The 19,377-nt window shown below is 57.3% G+C and overlaps 1 protein-coding gene across 3 annotated transcripts in view; it reads left to right on the plus strand.

Annotated features, from left to right (window-relative positions):
* Nucleotides 1-12,149, plus strand: part of TOM1L2 (target of myb1 like 2 membrane trafficking protein) — a 120,908-nt gene extending 108,759 nt beyond the window's left edge. Inside the window, exons 14-16 of one of the 3 annotated variants that reach the window (XM_030297048.2) lie at nucleotides 4,969-5,028; nucleotides 6,897-6,933; nucleotides 7,998-12,149. In XM_030297048.2, the coding sequence (XP_030152908.1) occupies nucleotides 4,969-5,028; nucleotides 6,897-6,933; nucleotides 7,998-8,152 (252 nt within the window). In that variant the 3' untranslated portion in view covers nucleotides 8,153-12,149. The remainder of the gene's footprint in view (nucleotides 1-4,968; nucleotides 5,029-6,896; nucleotides 6,934-7,997) is intronic. The other 2 variants (XM_030297049.2, XM_030297050.2) reach the window with 2 other exon arrangements.
* The last annotated feature ends 7,228 nt before the right edge of the window (nucleotides 12,150-19,377 follow it).

Genomic DNA, 19,377 nt, shown 5'->3' on the forward strand with positions numbered 1-19,377 from the left:
CCTGAGTCTGCTACAGAGAGAGAGGGTGACCTCATTCCAGGCCACTTGCCTCGGCGTGATGATTACACTTCTAATGAAGCCACCGTCCTCGCCTAGCACCTCTAACATAGAGACCAAAGGTCTGTGCGTGCGTGCGTGTGTGGCAGGGCTGGAGCAGGAGAGGGTGCACAGAGGGAGGGACGATAGAAGCAGTCAGGCATCAGCCTCCGGGGTGGAGCCAGGCAGACACTAGACACATACTGGGGAGGAAGCATAACCGACCCCTGGAACCCAGGCCAGGCTGTGGCCGGCGGAGGGGCGTTCAGGCAGGCCAGCATGTCTGAGGCCGTAGGTGGCACGGCAGGGGTCACCTGTCTGAGCAAGGTGTGGCCGACATGCAATGGCCGCACAGAGCCATCAGAATCGAGGGGGTGGGGGTATCTTCCTACCACCCCAGCTTGGAGCTAGGGACCTTCGCACAGCCACGCTCGGGTGGGGCCAGCCTTCCTCCATCTGTCAGCAGTAGGCACTTCATACTGCTCTTTTCCTGCACGCGACCCCAAAGCCATTCTTAGAGACACAGGCTTCTCCGGGCCCCTCATTTACTTCAGAGACAGGCTAGGGCTGTGGTCCTCATGTGTGGGTGACCTTAGAGCGGGACTCCTGGAGACCATGTCGATTCCAGTTCCAAATTGGGAGGATCCAGCCGTGTGTCCTTGTGCCCGTTAATCCTGCGAAAAAGGATACTGCCCAAACAAACTACCCTGAGTGTGGCATTAGCAGCTGGTGGTGGCACCTGCCTCTGCCCACACAAGATCCCCTCCCCCCCCCGCCCCCCACTAGAGCTCCAGTCTCCAACTTTCCAGAAACAAACCCAACTAACGGCTAACATGGTATCTCACCTGCCTGACTGCAGTGTTTTTTTTTTTTCTTTTAAACAATGTATATTAATTGCTTTGCCTTATTTCCCATAGTGTAGAAGCCCTGAGTCCTTCCAAACCCCCAAGTACAAATTCTTTACTTGGAAACTTTTTGTACTATTGAGCAAGGCTGAAGGGCTTTTAGGCTGCTGCTCATGTTTGGGGGGACCATGTTGTAGGGAGGATTTCTCAGTTCTCGTGAAATAGCACACCTGAGCTCTTCAGAAAAGTGTTCCTGTTGCGTTGTAAATCAGACTCTGAGGTTTCCCCGTGGGTTGGGGGCCGTGAAATGGGCCCGTGCTCTCGTGGGACTTCAGGGGTCTAGACTTCCAACACCACAGTTGACAATACCAGATTCATTACCAGTTGAAGAGACCCCTGAGCAGCGTCATGAGCCGCTCTGCCTGGAGACTGCTGGGAAATTGCCCCCCCCCACCTCCGCCCCTGGCCATAAGCAGGATGCCGCCAGAAAGATCCCCTGAGAAGAACGAGCGTCGGTCCCAACAAGAGCAGAAGTAGGTTAGTAGTAGGAGTGTGCTACGGCCCAAGCCTACGCATGGAGGGGTGCCGTAATCCGGTCCGGCAGACCCCCCGACACAGCAAGCCCAGAGTCACGAATAGCACTGGCTGTGGCCGAGCTGGTGGCACCACTGCCCCCCACCTGCCGCCCCCTAAGTGGAGCCAAGTGAGGGTCAGCGCACGGCAGACAGCTCACCCAGCGCCCACGTCAACATCTGCCACTTCTGGCCCCCGACACGCCGCTTTCTCTTTGGACCCTCAAGATGGGCGGGCGCGTCTCACCGTTGCCTCAGCCAAGCCAGCCCCGTATGCACCGGCCTTTATCGGAGGGTGGTCCTGTGCCAACTTTCTCTTATTTTTTTTTTTTTTACTTCGCGTCTTCTTCCCTTTCTGTCTCCCTCCCCCAACACACTCTTCTTCAGACCTTTGGATTAGCCTTCAGCCTTCAATCGTTGCCCAAGAAGGTGCTCTAACCGTGGCATGTCAGAGGCCACAGTCTCTTAGGGATCAGCTGGGCCAGGCTTCATCTGACGGATGAGAACACTGAGGCCTCCCAGGGGCTTGGTGACGTGCCCAAAGCCACGGGGCAGTGACAGAGTCCAGTGCCCTCTTGGCTGGCCAAGGCCTCTCCCTTCCCTTCCATCGGCATGGACGAGGGAGCTTCCTCGTCCCTCCCAGTTTCTGTAGTTCCTGTTTGGAGAGCAGTTGTGCACGTTTAGTCTGTGTGGTGGCATCCACATTATTAGAAGGAACTTTACCCCAGTGCTACGCTCAAGGCATTGATTTACCAGGGTAGGAGGTGTATATGGGTAAGTTACTGTGTGCAACCACAAGCAGGTCAACCCTTGCCCTGTGTTGTATAAGCTTTACTGTTAGCTCTCCCCCTAGTTCCACGGAGATTCCGGCCCTGAGGCCAAGTGCCTTTCATACTGGAAGGAGTCAATTCCGATCGTTCATGATATTCCTGGTTTCTGAATTAGAAAACAGAAACCCTGACCTGGAAGTTAAGGGGCTCGGAGTCCTGTGGGGTGAAAACTAAATAGAACCTAGCCATCACGCCACTTCTCTGATGGGGAGACGGAGGCCAAGAACTGCCCAAGCTCCCCTGTCCCTGCTCTGCCTCTTTACCCAAAGTCCTGAGGCTTCTTAGGACAGCAGAGACTCCAGGGCTCCTGAGTGAAGAAAGAAGCAAGTCCAGAAAAAAGTGATATGCTCCAGGGACCTGACTAGCCCAGCCCAGCCGACCCATCGCCCAGTGCTCTGTCATCAGCCTGGCTCCTGGGGCTTTGCCCGGAGGATGCCCTTCCATAAACACACTACTTATTTGGAGAAATCTGAAAGGGGGAAGAAAAGCGTTCCCATGATCCAGCTTTTGGGAAATTTTTGTTTTTGAGGGGGTGAGGAGTTTCTCAGATGTCAGTGTTTGTTTTCTGAGCGTGCTGGCTTTCAAGATTAATCCTCAAAGAAGAAAACTGGAGCGTGATACCCAGCCTCGAGGGACTTATTTTTGAGCAGTAACAAAAATATTGTAAAGCCGTATCTGAAGGTTTAAGACCCATGACCCCTTAGTGGCTGTTTTTCAAGCTTCTGCAGCACATTGGAAAGCTCTACCCATCGAACCTCCATTTCTCCTCGATAGACTGAAGCTGGGTGGGTATAAGAAAGCCCAGCACACACTCCCAACAACTGTGGTTGGCCATGTTTTCTCTTTGGAGATGCCGCTAACTTTCCAAGCTTTTGTTTCTGGGAACTTGGCGTGGCGCGCATCCTCCCAGAGGCCAGGCGTTCTGACTTAAAAGCATCAAGATAATGAAAATTGGCATCTTTTGTCACAGGAACATGTCAAGACAGAAGTCCTGCCAGCAAGCGTAAAATTAGCAGATCGCACTCCGCGTGCCTTTACTGCTTTCTTTTCGATGGAGGAGTTGGGTGCTGCCTTAGGTGCTGTTAGCACATCCACGCTGGGCATCTGTGCCCTCTGGAATGAGAATCCTGTGCTCCTTGTCCCTAGGAGTCATTTCAGGGTGATTTGAACTCCTTGACGTTTTTTTCATTCCAACACGAGATTCCCAGTAAATCAAAGAGATAAAAGGACAGCGTAGACAGAGTCTTCCTAATCTGATCAAGGGGTGGGCTTGAACCTTTATGAAAATGCATGTGGGGTGCCCACGCTGGGTCTGTAGTGCGGCACGATATACGTTAAGGCGCTCCAGGTTACCAGAGTGAGGGGGCTGCCAGCCTCGCCAGGTGCGTGTGTGCACGGGACACCTGCTCGGCACACTCGGGCTGCCCTAGGGGCCCTCGCTCTACCTCACACCCCAAACTCTGCCAGCAGCAGGTTTCCGTCTCTAAGGAGCGGCTTGTCCCGTCAGGGCAGGGCTGGGAATAGGAAATCTTTGTTCTTTTCCTTTGTTAAGCTCATGTTATTTTTTAGATTTGGCAAACACCAAGGCAGTCTTCCCGGTGCTTATTTTAACTGTATTCTTACCCTAGACTGTGACGCTGGGGGGAAACCAGCTATAGACACAGTGCTAGAGAATTTTCTAGAAATAGTGGACTTGTGAGCCGCTATTGCATTCTAGCCAAATGGACGTTTCAGAATCACCGCCCCGGAGGCCTTCCACAGGTGGGCCAGGCATGGAGACTGCTCAGGCACCCATGAGGCATGTCTTTGTTTTCTCGGGACCCAGTCACCCCCACCCCGGCTACCGCTCCCTAGTTCTCAGTTGAACTTTTCTTTGGCTCCCGAAGCGCAGCCAGCCATTGAGAGCTGGGGAGGCAGGGTGAGACTAAAGGAGCCACTGCATTCAGGACTGCTTCGTGATTCTCCCCTGAAGAGGCACAAAGACAGCTAAAGCCCCAACGTCGCTTTGGTCATCAAAGCCCCAGCTTTGCCCGCTTGTGTTGGTGGTGAGATGTGCCCGCCTGCTGTCAGCCAGGCCACACCCGGGCCCCGGTGCTCCCCTCCTCCCACTCAGAGACGCACTGGGACACATTCCGAAATACTTTCCGCGCCCGCCTGGCCACCTGCACCCCCTGCTCCGGGCAGACTGCCACCTGGGATCCCCAGTGGCATCAGGGGCTTCCTGGTGTCTCCTCCAGTCACTCCCAGGACTGGGCTCGATGGCGGGTAGGCAGGACTCTTCCAAGGGTCCTAACCTGATGAGTTCAAAACCAGCCTGTGGGACCAGCGCATTCCTGAGATGAGAAGGTGCTTTGCAGCCCTGGGCTGAGAGTAGTCAAAAAGTTATCCATTTCAAGAATGCGTACTGCTGCCCTCCCTCCTCCTCTCCCCCCCCCCCGTCCCCCCCCCCGGCGCCTGCCGGTCAGCCCTGCTTCTTAGAACTGGCCACCTCATTGCTTCCCTCACCTGCCATTTCATGTGTGGCTGCCTTGTGTTGCCCGCGCCTGCTGTGCCAACGTGTTTTTTTGCTCTGTGTACGTTTTGGTTTCGTTCTGGGGTTGCTTTTGACGATTTATTTTGTTCGGTGTTCTGTCTCCCCTCGCCTGGCTGTGGGGCTGCCTGACCCGCTGCTTGCCGCCTCCATAGATCCCCGTTGCGCAGCCCTCTGTCATGGACGACATTGAGGTGTGGCTCAGGACGGACCTGGTGAGACTCGACTTTTCTCTTCTGTGTGTGGGGCGTGGCAAGGCAGAGGTGCTTCTGAAGACAGGCCCGGGGCCAGGGGCTGCTCCCCACTGGGGTGGCAGAGGAGGAAAGCCCACTGGGCCCGGCGCACCTGCTCCGGGCGCGGCCCCGGGGCCTCAGCAGGCAGGGCTCTGGCTGGCTCCGAAACCACACACACTTGCCTCCAGTTACTTTTCTGTATCTAGTGTGTGTGTGCTTGGGTTCTTTTGCTTTGGGGTTTTGTTTGGGTTTTGGGGGGATTTTGTGGGTTTTATTTTTTCTTTTTCACTGTAAACTGTATATACAGAGATGAGCCAGGTGTTTGTTTTTTTGTGGGGTTTTTTTGGTTGGTGTTTTGGCTTTTGTTTTTGTTCTTGTTTTTTTATTTTTTACTTGTCATCCCACTTCCCCAGTATGTTCTGGTATCCTGGATTTAAAAGAACCCTTACCCTCGAGACTGTTGTCTCTACCCGCAGAGCTAGGACAGGAAGGTGAGAACATCACGCAGCTGCAGATGGCAGCAGGTCCCAGGAAAGGGAGGGCTGCAGGGGCTGGTCCCTCCTGCTGCTGCTTACAAAGCACTTTCCCTCTCAGGCGGCTGCAGGAGAGGCAGAGTGGGGGTTGCTGGCCAGGGGGGCTGACAAAGAAATGCACTCTGGGAGGGGAAGTGGCTTGCCCAAGGTCATGGGCTGGGCAGATTCTCCCTTAGTCCTAGAGACTCCTCATCTCTTGTTCCTAGCTGCCACCTCTTCAGGGGGCCTTGTCCCCAGAGCAGAGCATCGTTAACCACAGGATTGGCCTGGCTGGCAGTGGGTTGCCGACTTGGCCCCCTTCTGTACCAGGGTAGGGCCTCCCACTGCTCCGGGCCACCTCCCCACAAGGCCAGGCTTTCTGAAGACACTCATTGCCCAGCGAGGCAGGCACCCAGGTGCCGTGCCAGGGGAGGAAGAAAACACGTTATATTTTTCCCAAGGGAATGCCTGGAAAAGAACTAGCTCTTGTCACAGAGACAAAGCAGGAAGGAGCAAGGCCCTCACCTCATGGGGCAGGGGGGGGGGCGGGAGCCCAAGGTTCAGAAAGGGGGAGGGACCTGTCTGACAAGGCTGAGCAGATCAGTGGCAGGGCCAGGAAGGAAGCCACGTCTCCTGGCTGAGCCCAAGGCCCTGTCCGCTTCCCCATCCAGCTCCCTTCCCTATCACTGTGCAGTAAGTTCCCAGTGACCACTGCGTTCTCCAAACAGAAATCAAGTCCTATCCACTGTCATCGTTAAGAGCTCTCCGAGCTCCCATGGCTTCTCAGGAACCGGCAGCAGGTGACGGAATCTGGGCCACAGGAGGCCGTGGGACATGGCTTCTGGCCGGACAGCACTTTACTGCCAAATACTGCTTGGTATCCGGCCCTGTGCCATGGACTTCGTGGCTCTGTCCCTTCCAGGCCTCATGCGGTTCCCAGCTGTTGGCATGGACAGCGGGTTCCCAGAGTCCTGCGGCCGCTGAGTGAAGGAGCACCTGAGGGGGTCCTGGGCACGCGCGCAGCTCAGCCTCCTCCTTGGGGCCCTGTTCTGGGAGTGTCACTGGGTGGCCAGAGGCCTGCTGTGGTCCTGCCTGTAGCCTTAAACCCAGAGAACCGGCCTGCGCCTTTTTTTGGATTTTTCTTTCTGGTTCTTCTGGAGGATCAAAGCCTAGAACTACGGAGTTTGGGGTGGTTTTATTTTTGCTTTCTAGAAAACAAAAGTTTCCGTGTCTTCAGTAAGACAAGCAGTATTTTACTGTCACAGAGCTCTGGGCACGGGGAATGGGGGGTTTGGCCCAGGCTGGGCCCTAATACTGCTCTCTCTGCTCCTCCCACAGAAGGGCGACGACCTGGAAGAGGGCGTCACAAGTGAAGGTACGACTGGGCCAGCACCTTGACAGCTCCCCACCTTCTGTTGGCTACCCCTGCCCCAGACTCTTGAGGTGCATAGGGGCCGGCACCCCGCTGTCTTGGAGCCTCCGTTGCCAGCGTATCTCCCGGTGCCCATCCTTGCTTGGCCTGGCCTCCTGGGCCAGGGGCTTCTCTGCTCTGTCCCAGCCAGGCCCCGTGCTGATGAGGGAAGTGTCAGAACATGTGACTTTAAGAAGGTCACAGAGCTAGTGAATAGTAGGTCCCGATTGCCATCCCAGGTCAGCGTGACCCCCAGATCTGCAAGCCTAATCAGTTTGTCCCTACCCCCGAATTCTTAATCTAGCAGAGAGACAAGACATGCTGTGCAGTCCACAGGGCTGCATAGGGAACTCATCGGGCCTGGCGTTCTGGGACCCCACTTCTGGGGGGCCAGTGGATGACGGGTCGGGTAGGGAAGTTCCCATCAAGGTCCTCCAACCCCCCCCATCTCGCCCTCTCCTTCTCTCCCCTGCTCCTCCTGTCTCCCCCACTCCCTGCCACTCTCCCCTCTGCACTGCCTCCTCCCTGCTTTGCCAGACCATCTGGTCAGACCCCCTCCACTGGCAGAACCTTGCTTGGAGGATGAGCATAGGGTAGGGGGATGTTCTCTGCCAAGTTTAAGTGGGGACTTGCCCCTCCGACTTTCCCTGCCCTGCCTCCAGTGCTGATCTGGTGCATGGAAAAGCCCCAATTTAGAGGGGTGGGGCTGGAATCGTACCTGCCCCTTCCCCCTGTACCATCTGCGGGTAGCCAGGCTTCCTGCTTGCCCTGGAGGCGGCAGAGGGGGAATTCAAGCCTGGGTCTCTGGGCAGCAGACGGCCCAGAAGCACCCCTGGCTCTGGCTGGCTGCTCCCCTGCCGCTCCCTGCCTCCCTCCTTCCCTGGCAGGCAGCCCAGGCTAGTGTGCTGAGGGTGGGGACAGTGCACTAATGGGGCTCCGAGGGGAGCAGGTGAGATGTGGTGGTTAGAGCCTCACTGTGGGCCTAGCCTCCTACCAACGCTGCCCCTTGCCCTGGTTTTGTATTGCAGAATTCGATAAATTCCTCGAAGAAAGAGCCAAAGCTGCTGAAATGGTTCCCAACCTCCCCTCGCCCCCAGGGGAGGCCCCGGCCCCGGCCCCAGCCTCAAACCCCTCCGGTCGGAAGAAGCCTGAGCGGTCAGAGGATGCCCTCTTCGCCCTGTGAGCTGTTCTGCGGTTCGGCTCCCCAGATGGCAGGTCACTCCTTATTCCCCCGGTCCACGCTAGGCACTGGCCACTCCTCCCATCCCCAGTCCTCACTCGGTCCTGTGCTGCTGTGTCTCCATGGAAATGCCACTGTGTTTGCTCCCAGGCCTCCCACTAGTCAGGACCAGCTTTAGCCACCTTCTTCTCTCTGGGTGGTGGGACAGCATCGATGAAGCCAGAGGCTCTCTTCCCCTGCCCCTGCCCCTCTGGCCCACAGCCTCCCTCTACCCATGTGTCCTCCCCAGAAGAACAGGCAGTGGGACCCAGCCCCAGGCAGGGCAGTCCCCGTGGGACCATTTCCTGAGGAGACACCTGGACTGCCTTTCCTCCGGTTTCTGCCCACAGAGAAGGGGGTCCGACCCCAGCCCCTTCCCCCCTGTGCCCTGCCCCTACCTGACTCAGTGGGTCTCCTTGGACCGGCCTACGCTCCCATGCCCCTGTTCCAGAAAGGGCTTGTCTGCACCTGTGGGCTTGGTCTCCCTCCCTGGAATGCTGCTCCCTGACGCGTGTCACCTTGTGGCACTCGGCATGCTCGGCACTTTAGAAGGCTCTGTGGGTGCCCTTGTGTGAGGCTTCTCACCCTCTTGACCCTCTCTCCGTCGCTCAGCTGCTAACCCTTGCCCACGCCAGGCTGGCTTAGCAGCTGAGCCTGGGAGCGAGGGGTCCCCGATGGACCCAGGGAGAGGGAGAGCCAAAGGCAGTTGCAAAGACGGCACGTGACCCATGGATGATGGTCACGAGGCACACGGGTTGGCTCTTGCAGAGATAACACAACCGTAAACCAAACTGCCCCACGTCCCCATCTGTGGAGGGGCCCGCACGGGGAGGAATTGCTCTGACTGCTTGGGAAAGCTTGGTGGGCTTGTGAGCACACCAGGCTCGGGGCTTTGGCCTGGTCCGTGGCAGCCTCTGTGCCTCTACCTCCAGGGCCCAGGAGCAGATGGCTCTGCACCATATTTGGAGATGCAGTGACCAAGGGGCTGGAGTGACCCTAGGGTCCCTGCACTGCTCCTTGGTGTGGTCTCTGCTTCCTCCACAGAGCGTCCTGACAGCCTGCCCTCTCCCCGCCCCCAACCCCCCTTGCTGCTGATTTGTACCCTCTCTCCAAGCCAACCTAGAAGACTAACAGCCTGGGGCTGAGAGCTAGGGGTTGAGGACACCTGCTCCCGTCACTGGGTGTCTCCTGGCCGTGGGCAGGACGCTCAGGCTCGGTGCGGTCCAGGGTGCAGCCCGCCCCGCCCCTGTGCCGCGGTTGGCCAGGAAAAGAAAAATGCTGCGGCAGCTGCTCCGAGCCAGCCCGTGAGTCCCCGGGGCCCGGGTCAGTGTTCCAGAAGGCGCTGCCCAGGTATCGGGGGCAGACGTGTTCCCGAGCCGTGGCGTGGCCAGCCCTTCCCACCTGGCAGCCGGAGTGGGGTCAAGAGGCCGGCTGGGTGCAGGCCAACACCAGTGCCTCAGGCTCTGGAAGAAGCATTTAGGCCACGGCCCAGCACCTCTGGTGGAGAGCGAGGCGCTGCCTAGCCCAGAACCCTGTGCCCTGGTCCGGGGTCTTGCTGGGGACCCTCCTGGCAGGACCAGCCGGGGGTGTCACACTCCCGATTCCTCAGAGGACGTGCAGGAAACTCCCCCTCAGAGATCAGAGCTCAGCCAGCCTGACTCCAGCCCTGCCCTCCCTGGCAGCCAGTGCCACGCCTCTCCTGTCCCCCCTCACCCCGACCCCACCCCTCGGTCCTCTCCTCCTCTTGTCAACATTGCTCACAGGCAGAGCCCCCTGAGGTCTGCCTGTTTGGACGTTAGGAAGTCTTAAGTCAGCTGGCTTGACGTGAGCTGCCGAGAAGGTGGCTGGGATGGTCCGATTACACCTAGCGACCCAGCTAGCACCCTCCAGCGGCCTGGAGCGCTGGTCTCTGTGAGGGCCCGGGGCCCGTCCCTCCGCGGCCAAGCCCGGCAGCCTCTGAGGGAAGAGCCAGCGTCCCCGCCTTGTGGAAGGAAAAGTCCCCCCAAGAGCAGGAGCCTGAAGGGCCCAAGGGGAGAGGAGGCCCCTGGCAGGGAGTAAAGCCGAGGCCTGTGTCTGTCTGGGGGAGAACCCAGCACAGCTGCTCTTAGTACCCACAGTCCAGAGCTGCCCCCCAACTCCAGGCAGGGCTTGGAGAGTCCTGGCCGCCCCTGGGCGGCAGATGGTGATGGAGCCTATGGGCTGGCAGGAAGGCACTGGCTCACACAGGGGAGAGCCCCCTGCCTTCCCAGCCTGCGGCTGCCCTTCCTGTTGACAAGTCCTGTCCAGAGGCAGCCTGCCCCTACCTGGAGGCTGAGGTGACACATGCGTGAGGCCCGCGCAAAAAGCCAAGCGGGGGCCCAGGTGGCCTTAAGGGGGTGCTGCTCAGCCCTTTCTGTCCTGCGGCCCGCAGGCACCCTAGGCCACTCAACCACTGGTTCCCTTCCATGTGGGGAGCACAGCTCCCAGGCTCCCTGCTTGGGGAAGGGAGCCGAGCTCCGGCAGGAAAGCTGGCCAGTGCCTACCCCCCGGGAGAGTGAGACCCTCATGAGCCACCAGCCGCTCCACAAGTGTTAGAAATCACAGATACAGTATGTACTTAATTACACTAAATTATTGCTGGGATTCCTTATAAGCACTAATTATACCTGATTATAGGTTAAAATATTTATTTTGTCAAAATATTTTCTTGGGAATGTGTTTAACCTTTTCTGTGTTCATTGTGTGCTGAGATGAGAAAACTAACCATTTCTTCCTGCCTACTTTTGTGGCCAGTGGGCAGCTGACCCAGGGCACACTAGTGGGCTTTGGGCCAGCCTGGCCCAGAGCAGTCCCTGCCTGGGAGCCCCCCTCCCAGGGACTGAGCAGGCCGACTGGGGCCAGGCCGAGAGGTGACCCGCCTGCTTATCAGCCGGCACGGGACAAGGGGTCTCTGAGCTGAAAGGGCTTGATGCTGGCTGGGGCCGGAGGGAAGGGTGACTTCGTCTGTGGTCCGTCCTGTCTTTCTGTTTTGTCAGCCCCATCGGTGTGAGTGACTGGGCCATCTGCCTTGGCTCACTGCCCTTCCCTTCCTCCCCCTGGGGTCCAGAGCAAGGGGGCCTGGGGAGGTGTGGGGCCCTCACTGTCACTCAGGGCCTCCCACAGGGAGAGTGGTGGCAAGGGCTGTGGATAGCGGTGGCAGCAGGCACCTGGACCCCTCCGGCTTCATGGGGCAGACAGTTGCTCAGCCTCCTACACTCTTGTCCCTCCTCTTCCTTCCTGCCGCCCACCCCCACTTTGTCTCCACGTCTGCTACACACGTTTCTAACTCAGTCTGACCCAGCCTTCCGGATGGTTTGTGGAGGACTGTGGGCTAGCAGGGGAAAAGCACCATGCAGGAGTGCCGCGTTCTCTGCCTGGCCCCAGCCGGCCCACCACGAGCCTGTCCTCCGTGTGCTGTAGGGACCCTGGGCCCCTCTGCTCGTCCACCCCCATGGGGAACAGCCAGCTTCACCACCATGGCTGAGTGTGCGTGCCTCCAGAAGATGCCCCCTGTGGTACCCGCCTCTCCCAGTGCCCGTCTGCGGCCCTTCCTGTCCATGGGGGTCCAAGCCAGGCTGCCCCCGCGGCCACCAGCTGTCAGCCCTGAAGTTCTACTCCTCCTCTCGTGTCTGAAATCTCCAGGCTCCCCTGGAGAAAGGGGGATGGATATTTACTTTCTAAAGTTTGCACTTAATTTGTGAGGGTCTCAGGATGGGGGGGGGGGGGTGGGCTGTTGAAAGAGAGACGTGTTGAGTTCGTTGTCCAGTCCTGGAAGTCTAATGTCCTGTCACTGTTGCGCGTTTCTGTGGGCAGAGCCGGTTCTGGAGGGCGGGTCGGTGCACTCGAGGCTCAGCGCGTCCATCCACCCACTGGCTCTCCTTCCAGATACTGTCTCTCTAGTTTGGGTTCTTGCATGTAAAATACAATAAATAAATGAACAAACTGTTCCTGTGTGATCTCTATGGAGTCAGCTGTGACTGTCTAAAGGACCTGCCAGTTCTGGGCACGTGCTTTTTTTTTGTTGTTGTTGTTAATTATTTTTGAGAGGGGGCAGGGAGGGAGAGCTGGAGGAACAGAGAGGAAGAGAGATAATCCCAAGCAGTCTCCGCACTGTCAGTGCAAAGCCCGATATGGGGCTTGAACTCACGAACCGTGAGATCGTGACCTGAGCTGAAACCAAGAGTCGGACACGTAACCCACCGAACCACACAGGTGCCCAAGGGCACCTGCTTTCTCTAAGCAGGGACTGCCCCAGGGGCCCCGCTAAAGGAAGCCATTCTGGAAGCTTGCTCCACTCCCCCTTCACCCATGCCCAGGCTGTTTGAGGGTGCCGGTGAGTCTGGGCTAGAGGAAGATCCCCATGCCTGTTCCAGTTTGGCTATCTTGGGGCACAAGGCTGGTTTGGGGGTGTTGGTTGTAGCAGCTGGAAACCTGCCATGGCCGGCTTGCGAGCTCTACCAGAGCCCGTGGTTCTTCCTACGTGTTATGCCAGGCCTTAGGCACGTTGCGGGAGGCCCTCAGCCCTGTCCCAGGTATCCAGGCCTTGGGCAAACAGGCCAGAGCCATCTCCTCCTGGGCTCCCCAAAGTTAGGCAGGCATCCACCGAGTCCTCTGGACAGCTTGTGCCACACACCGAGTTTAAAAGCTGCTGCTCCAAGGACCACTCCCTGCTTCTAGAAACAGCTTTATCGAGATCTGAGTCACATAGCATACAATGCACCCATTTTAAGTGTCCCATTAGGTCGTTTTCAGTCTATTCGTAGAGTTGTGCGGGGACCTCAAGATCCCTGCACCACCATGATCAATTTTCGAGCATTTTCATCACCCCAAAAAGCAGTACCCCACACACACCTCCCCGCACCCCCCAGCGCTCTCCGTTTTAAAAGGCTTCTGTCCTGACCTTTCCTGGGAGCTGGCCACTCTGGGTGCTTGCTGCCAGGCCACGGTCCTCCAGGAGGCAGGCCCAGAGGCGCAGGGGTCCTTGAGCAGCACATTATGGGAGCCACGTGGTGCCTGCATCTTCTCTGAGTGGCTCAGAGGAGCCTGAGAGCCCTTTAATCCCTACGCCACACAGGGTTTGAGGATCTGAAGTGGGGTGGGCTTATCAAGCCCCCAGGCGAACCTGGAAGAATTGCAAAGACCTCTACCCAACCTGTTGTATTCAGGTGAAAAGACAGAGCCGGGAAGACCCACGCACTTACCTGGGTTTGCCCAGCGCTCCAACTCAGACCTCGGGCCTGGAGGGGTGGGCAGCAGGCGAGGCCATCCCGTCCGCCTTGAACACCAGCCCTGCAGGAGGGTGGCTCAGGCGGGGGCTGCCCTGCCTCCTGGTATAGGGCAGGAGGGACCATCCCAGGTCAGAAGTGGCAGCACCCAGCTCCCAGTTGCTCTAGGGAGCTCTGTGGAGGCTCTGCCTGCTGCTGGCCAGTCAGAATGAGAGGCTCCCACACCAGGGAAGTGTGGGAGTGGGCCTCTGAAGGTTGGGAGACCCCCAGTCCCCAGTCCCGGTGAATAGAAGGTGTGTATCCTGAGCCCGTTCTCTGCCCCCAGCCCTGTGCAAGGCACCGTGAGAGGCCCGAGCTCTGTGGACTGTGGCTTGGCCCTGAGATACCACCGTGGACTTGCCAAGACACGCGGTCAGCGCATGTTCCTGAGAGTTTGCTGTGTACCAGGTTGGTGCTGGAGGGGAGGGGCTGCTCGAGTCCTACCCTCAGGGAGCTCCCAGCCTGGTTCAGTTCCCAGAATCAAGGACACTCTGCAGCCAGGAGGCACTGGAGCCCTTTTCCAGGGCTTGCAGGACCAGGAGGCTCTGGGGGAGCAGGCAAGGCCCAGAGTAAGGAGCTGCTGTGTGAAGTTGCACTGGGCAGGCCAGCCACAGGAGGGAGAGGGTGGTGAGGCAACTCTGACCTAACTGACCAGACTCCTGGGAGGGACCTCAAGATCCCTGGCAGGGACTTGCCAACATGCATTTCCCCAGTACATTAACAGCTGTTCCTCAAAAGGGGTTCTATGGAGAACAGTCTGGGAAATGTAGAAGTAAAGTTAAGCAGTGTTAAGACCTCTTTAGTCAAGATAAAGGTGGTTTGTGGCCCAAACTGCTCAGAGATGCCATATTGGAACTTTTTTCATTGTGGTAGAAAGACGTTTGATTTAGTCAGAAAGAGGGATTTGTTGACTTAAGTAACTGAAAAGTTCTGATAGTTCAGCTTCAGGCATAGCTGGATCCAGGTGCTTAGGGATTTGGTTAGTAATTTGTCCCTCCCCGTGTCTTGGCTCTGCTTCCTCTGGGTTGGCCCTTCCACGTGGTTAACTGAAGGCTGCCTGCAACCCCTGGCTGACTTTCCATAAGCAGAGAGAAGGTACTTCTTAATAGTTCAAGCAAAGTCCCAGAACCCACCCTGAGAAACCAGGCTATTAGCAGAGAAGGGATGAAATCTGAGGAGGTGGGGCACCTGGCTGGCTCAGTTGCAGAGCACCACCGGTTGTACGTTTGAACCCCATGTTGGGTGTAGAGGTTACTTAAAAATAAAATCTTTAAAAAAAAGGAAAACTGAGGAAGCATCATTAGTCACTGCAGCGTGGGTGGAGAGGGCCAGAGATAGGACTGACACACTGAGGGGTGGAGACTTGGACAGAGACAAGCTTCTGGATTCCTCCTCAACCTTTGGTTGTCTCCCTTCATCACAGCCTGAGAGGAGCTGCTTTCTAGCTATAGGTGCCCTCCCCAGAGATCTGGAGGGGGCACTGTGGGACCACTGTGGGTCTTCTCATGGCTCACGCAGGGTCCCCCTGCTCGCCAGTCACACGCTAATGCACCTGAGGAGGACAGTCTTTTTCCAACCCATCTCCTTTCCAAGAAAAGAGTCTCCTTAGGGTCCCCAGGGACCAGGGGCAGAACAAGAGGACTTGAATAGGCATGAGCCACCCAGAAATTCCACTTTATTTCAGAGGAGCCCCTGCCCATTTTTGTTGGGTGGCCCTCAGGGGAGTCTGGTCAGGGCCTCCACGCCCGGGCCCTAGGCATCCCAGCAAGCAAAATCTCTGCTTTCGGCACTAGGGGGTCAGCGGGATGTTTCTGGAAACCGAGTGGACTCCTCTGCCCGGTGCCATCCCCTTCTTGCCCCCACGCCCTAAGAGCACCCTAGCAGGGGTTGCAGGCTTCACTGTGGGTCCCTGAACAAGTCCTTGCTCCTTCCTGGTGTATACTCCCCTGATCTATAAATTGGGATCATGGGTGGTAAACCCAATGCCTATAGGGGCCTTTTTATTACACATTCATTTATGAGTGAAGTGGCCCAGGTGTGATACCTGGGGGCTGATAGGAACTGTGGCGGGGGGGGGGGTCACAGCCCTGGCTACAAGGCACCCAGTTGTGGAGCCCAGGGTTACTCAAAATTCTCATTTTTTCAAGAAAAACCAGAAATCCAGCCTTTAAGTGGAATCTTCCGCACTTGACAATTAATTCAAAATCAGAACCCACGCAGAATTGGATTTGGCTTGTGGAGGTCAGATGATGTCTTGGGGTCCCCATGTACTCTTCCTGCTACCAATTCAACCCACCTCATTCTGTGACTCCCCCTGAGTCTACATCTGGCCCCACCCCAGATAGCCTGTTAGCACCCAGGGGACAAACGTCCCCCCGCCCCACCCCCCATTCTTCACTGCTGTCAGCTTCATCCCTCACGGTGCAGCAGAATTGGTGGTTCTACCGGATCTTTGGTGGAGTGTCTGTTGAATGACTCACTGATGAACCTGGAAGTGACCTCTGTTAGTGAGGTGCTTTGGGCAAAGCTGACCCAAAGAAGCTCAGAGAGGGCTAGAAATCATTTGTCCAGTGCACAGCAGAGGTCAAGACGGAATGAGAATATAGGGTCATCCAGGACCAGAATCATCCATGTCAACAGCCGTCCAGATGGAGAAAGAGCGAGCAAAGAGTCCCAGGCTGGCTCTGTGCTGCTTGGCCCCCTAACCTGAGCAGGTGCTAGCTTAGCTACTGCAGAAATGAAGCATACATGGGGGCAGGCAGGGTTGCAGGGGGACTCCCGGAGTGGGGAGGGGTCTTAGTATTCTCCTGGGCAATGCCCAGGGTTGCACAGTGCCAGCAGCCCTGGCAACGCTAGTGCCTGCCCCTCTACCCATCCTTGAGCTCCGCCAAGATGAGTAGCCGAGGCCCTGTCCGTGCCCCAAATGTCTTGATACCCCTATTTCACAGTTGGCAAAGCCGAGGTCGGGCAGGGGCCCCGCTGGGTGACCCAGCCTCTGGGCGCTGGGCGGGCCTCACAGCCCGGAGAGTCCCGGGACTACAGGGGCCCCGGGCAGGGGGCGGTGCCGTCCCAGGTCAGCCCCGCCCCCGTGTCCGGACGCACACCTGGCGGCAGTCCCAGCCAGGTGTCTGGCCTGGAGGCCGGGCCGAAAGAGCAGGCCCAACTGGTCCCAAGAGCCCAGACCCTGCCAGCCCGCACCGCGGTCCCGCCCCACTCCCACCCCGGGTCGAACGGGCGCGGTGCATGTGACCCAGGGCCCGGCTCCCGGGAGTTTCGCGCTGACGCCGCGTCACCCCACTCGGGGCCGGGCGTCCATTGGCTGCGCCCCGGCCCGTGGGGGCGGGGTTTGTCTGGCTCCGCGCCCCAACTCCCCTGGGTCTCCGGCCGCTGCCCTGCCCCGGGTGAGGAGCCAGCACCGCTCCTCCGGCTGCCCAAACCCTGAGAAAATCAGGGATGACAGCGCTGTGCGGCCGTGGGCAAGTCGCTTTACCTCCCAGTGCCTCAGTGTCCTCATCTGTAAAATGGGAATTACAGCCCCGTCCTCCTGGGATTGTTGGGACGAAAACATGGGTTAACACTGGTAAGCGTTCAAAGATTCTTGCCAGTGCAGACACAGCCTGCCAGCATCACTGTCGGCCAGGCTGGGACCCCTGCCCCTCCTAGACACACCAGGACCGGGGGTGGGGGTGGGGGCATCACCACATCACCACGGCTGTGCCCCTCCGTGCCCTGGCACACTCCTTCCTTGTGTGAGTTCGGATCACTCCAGCCAAGAGAGGTCTGGGGGGCTTGTTTGGGAGTCTCAAGCTATTTAGGGGGAGGAGCCACCAAGAGCTTTCCCTGAGAACTGCGGAGCCCCATCCTGTCTTTCCTCACTCTCACCTTGAGAATTGCCCTTGGCAACGTAAGGCTGTGAAGCAAAGTTTTTTGTCTTTTAGGTTGCAAAGGTATAAAGCACCCCCCACCCCAACTATCACCCATGGCAGGGGCTTCAATTTCAATTGGCATTTCTAGCCTGGGCTGCAGGTCTCCTGTGGACCCTGCCTTACCCTCTTTCCCCTAACTCCTACAGTTATGGCATGCATATTTATTGACTCATGCTCTTTACATATCTGGTAAATTCATTTAAAGGACGGTGAGGCAGGTATGTTGTGATGATGACTCCAACACACCCTACCTGCCTCTGCAGAGTGACGCAGGAAGGGTTATTCTCATTTCACAATCCAACAGCCGAGACTCAGAAAAGTGGAAGGGCTCCAGGTCACTAAGCAAGCAGGTGACAAGCCAGGCCAGCATCCTGACTCTGGAAAAAGGTGTTTGTTTGTTTGTTTGTTTGTTTGTTTTTAATGTTATTTATTTTTGAAAGAGAGAGAGAGAGAGACAGAGACAGAGCGTGAGTGGGGGAGGGGCAGAGAGAGAGGGAGACACAGAATCCCAAGCAGTCTCCAGGCTCTAAGCTCTCAGCACAGAGCCCCACTCGGGGTTCGAACTCATGAATCAAATCGCGAGATCATGACCTGAGCCGAAGTCAGATGCTTAACTGACTGAGCCACCCAGGTGCCCCCCCCTTTTTAATGTTTATTTTTGAGAGAGAGAGAGAGCGCGCGAGCGGGGGGTGGGGGGCAGAGAGAGAGGGAGACACAGAATCTGAAGCAGGGTCCATCCAGGCTCTGAGCTGTCAGTGCCCTATGTAGGGCCCTAACTTACTAACCGTGAGATCACTCACGACCGACACCCGTAAGATCATGACCTGAACCACCCAGGCGCCCCTGGAAAATGTGGCCTTCATAGGCTTCACTCAGTACCTGCTCTTCTCCCCACTCCTCTCCCTGGGAAGGACTGTTAGAATTTTCAGGTTAGTCACCAGATTCCCAAGGCCTCCTGGGTGCTTGGCTCCTGCTTGGGGTGGTAAGGGACTGGGTAGGGGGGCAAGATGAAAGATGGTTGGGGAGAACACAGATCCCTCTATGCTCCCCAGCAGAAGTTCATCTAGATCCTTGGGCGGATGCCAGAGCAGGGCCATTTGGGGGGCAGATGCGGTTTGGAGACCCCCATGGCTTCTGGCCACTCTTGTTCTGGGTAATTTTCCACAGCAACCACTTCTGGGAGGGAAACAAAGAGAGCTGCGTCTACAGGCTGAGCCCTTGGCACTTGGGCCTCCAAGTCTCTCCTGGCCAAGGCACCCCCCTTCTAAAGTGCCCCACTAATTTTACTCCCTCAGAAGGTGTGGCCAGACAAGCTATATCTGGAGCCTGAGCAAGACAGTATTTGGGCTGGCATGACTCACTGAGGTCAGGGGCTAGGAGAGACTGGGGGTCCAGACCTCTGATGGGTCTTCTTGGCTACTCTCCACTTGCATACTTCCAGGGACAGGCAGCTCACTGCCTTTCCAGTTTCCGATACTCAAATGTTCTACTTTATCTCAATCCGTCTCCATGGGTCCCTCCCCTGCCACCTAGCTCTGTCCCCAGTCCACAGGGCCCAGGGTTTGGCCTCCAGCCATTTTCCTAGCAAAACTGCCTCCTCTGACCCAGACCCAGCCTGTCATGATCCAGGGCAACCTGGCTCAAGTCTAAAGCACAATCCACCTCTTCCTTGTGTCCCCATTCTGGCTGCCGCCAGTGCTAAGCACCGAGTTTGGAGTCAGATAGCCCTGAAGCCCTGTTGTTGTCCCTGGGTAACTGTGTGCTTGGGCAGTTAGAACTCTGGGTCTTCCTGTGTTCCTGGTTACTGAGGCCAGCTCACCTCCAGGGGCTGTACTGGGTCCACTGGCTCCCAAATCCCTGCCTGTACTGTCACCACAGCTGGATCTGGGAGGAAACCTGATTAAATCAGGAAGGGAAATTGTCTTTTCCAGGCTCCCTTTGGGCTATCCTCTTATCAGGAGACCAATCTGATCTAAGGAAA

This window comes from Lynx canadensis, chromosome E1 (assembly GCF_007474595.2).
Source record: "Lynx canadensis isolate LIC74 chromosome E1, mLynCan4.pri.v2, whole genome shotgun sequence".
In the NCBI taxonomy this organism is placed as follows: domain Eukaryota; kingdom Metazoa; phylum Chordata; class Mammalia; order Carnivora; family Felidae; genus Lynx; species Lynx canadensis.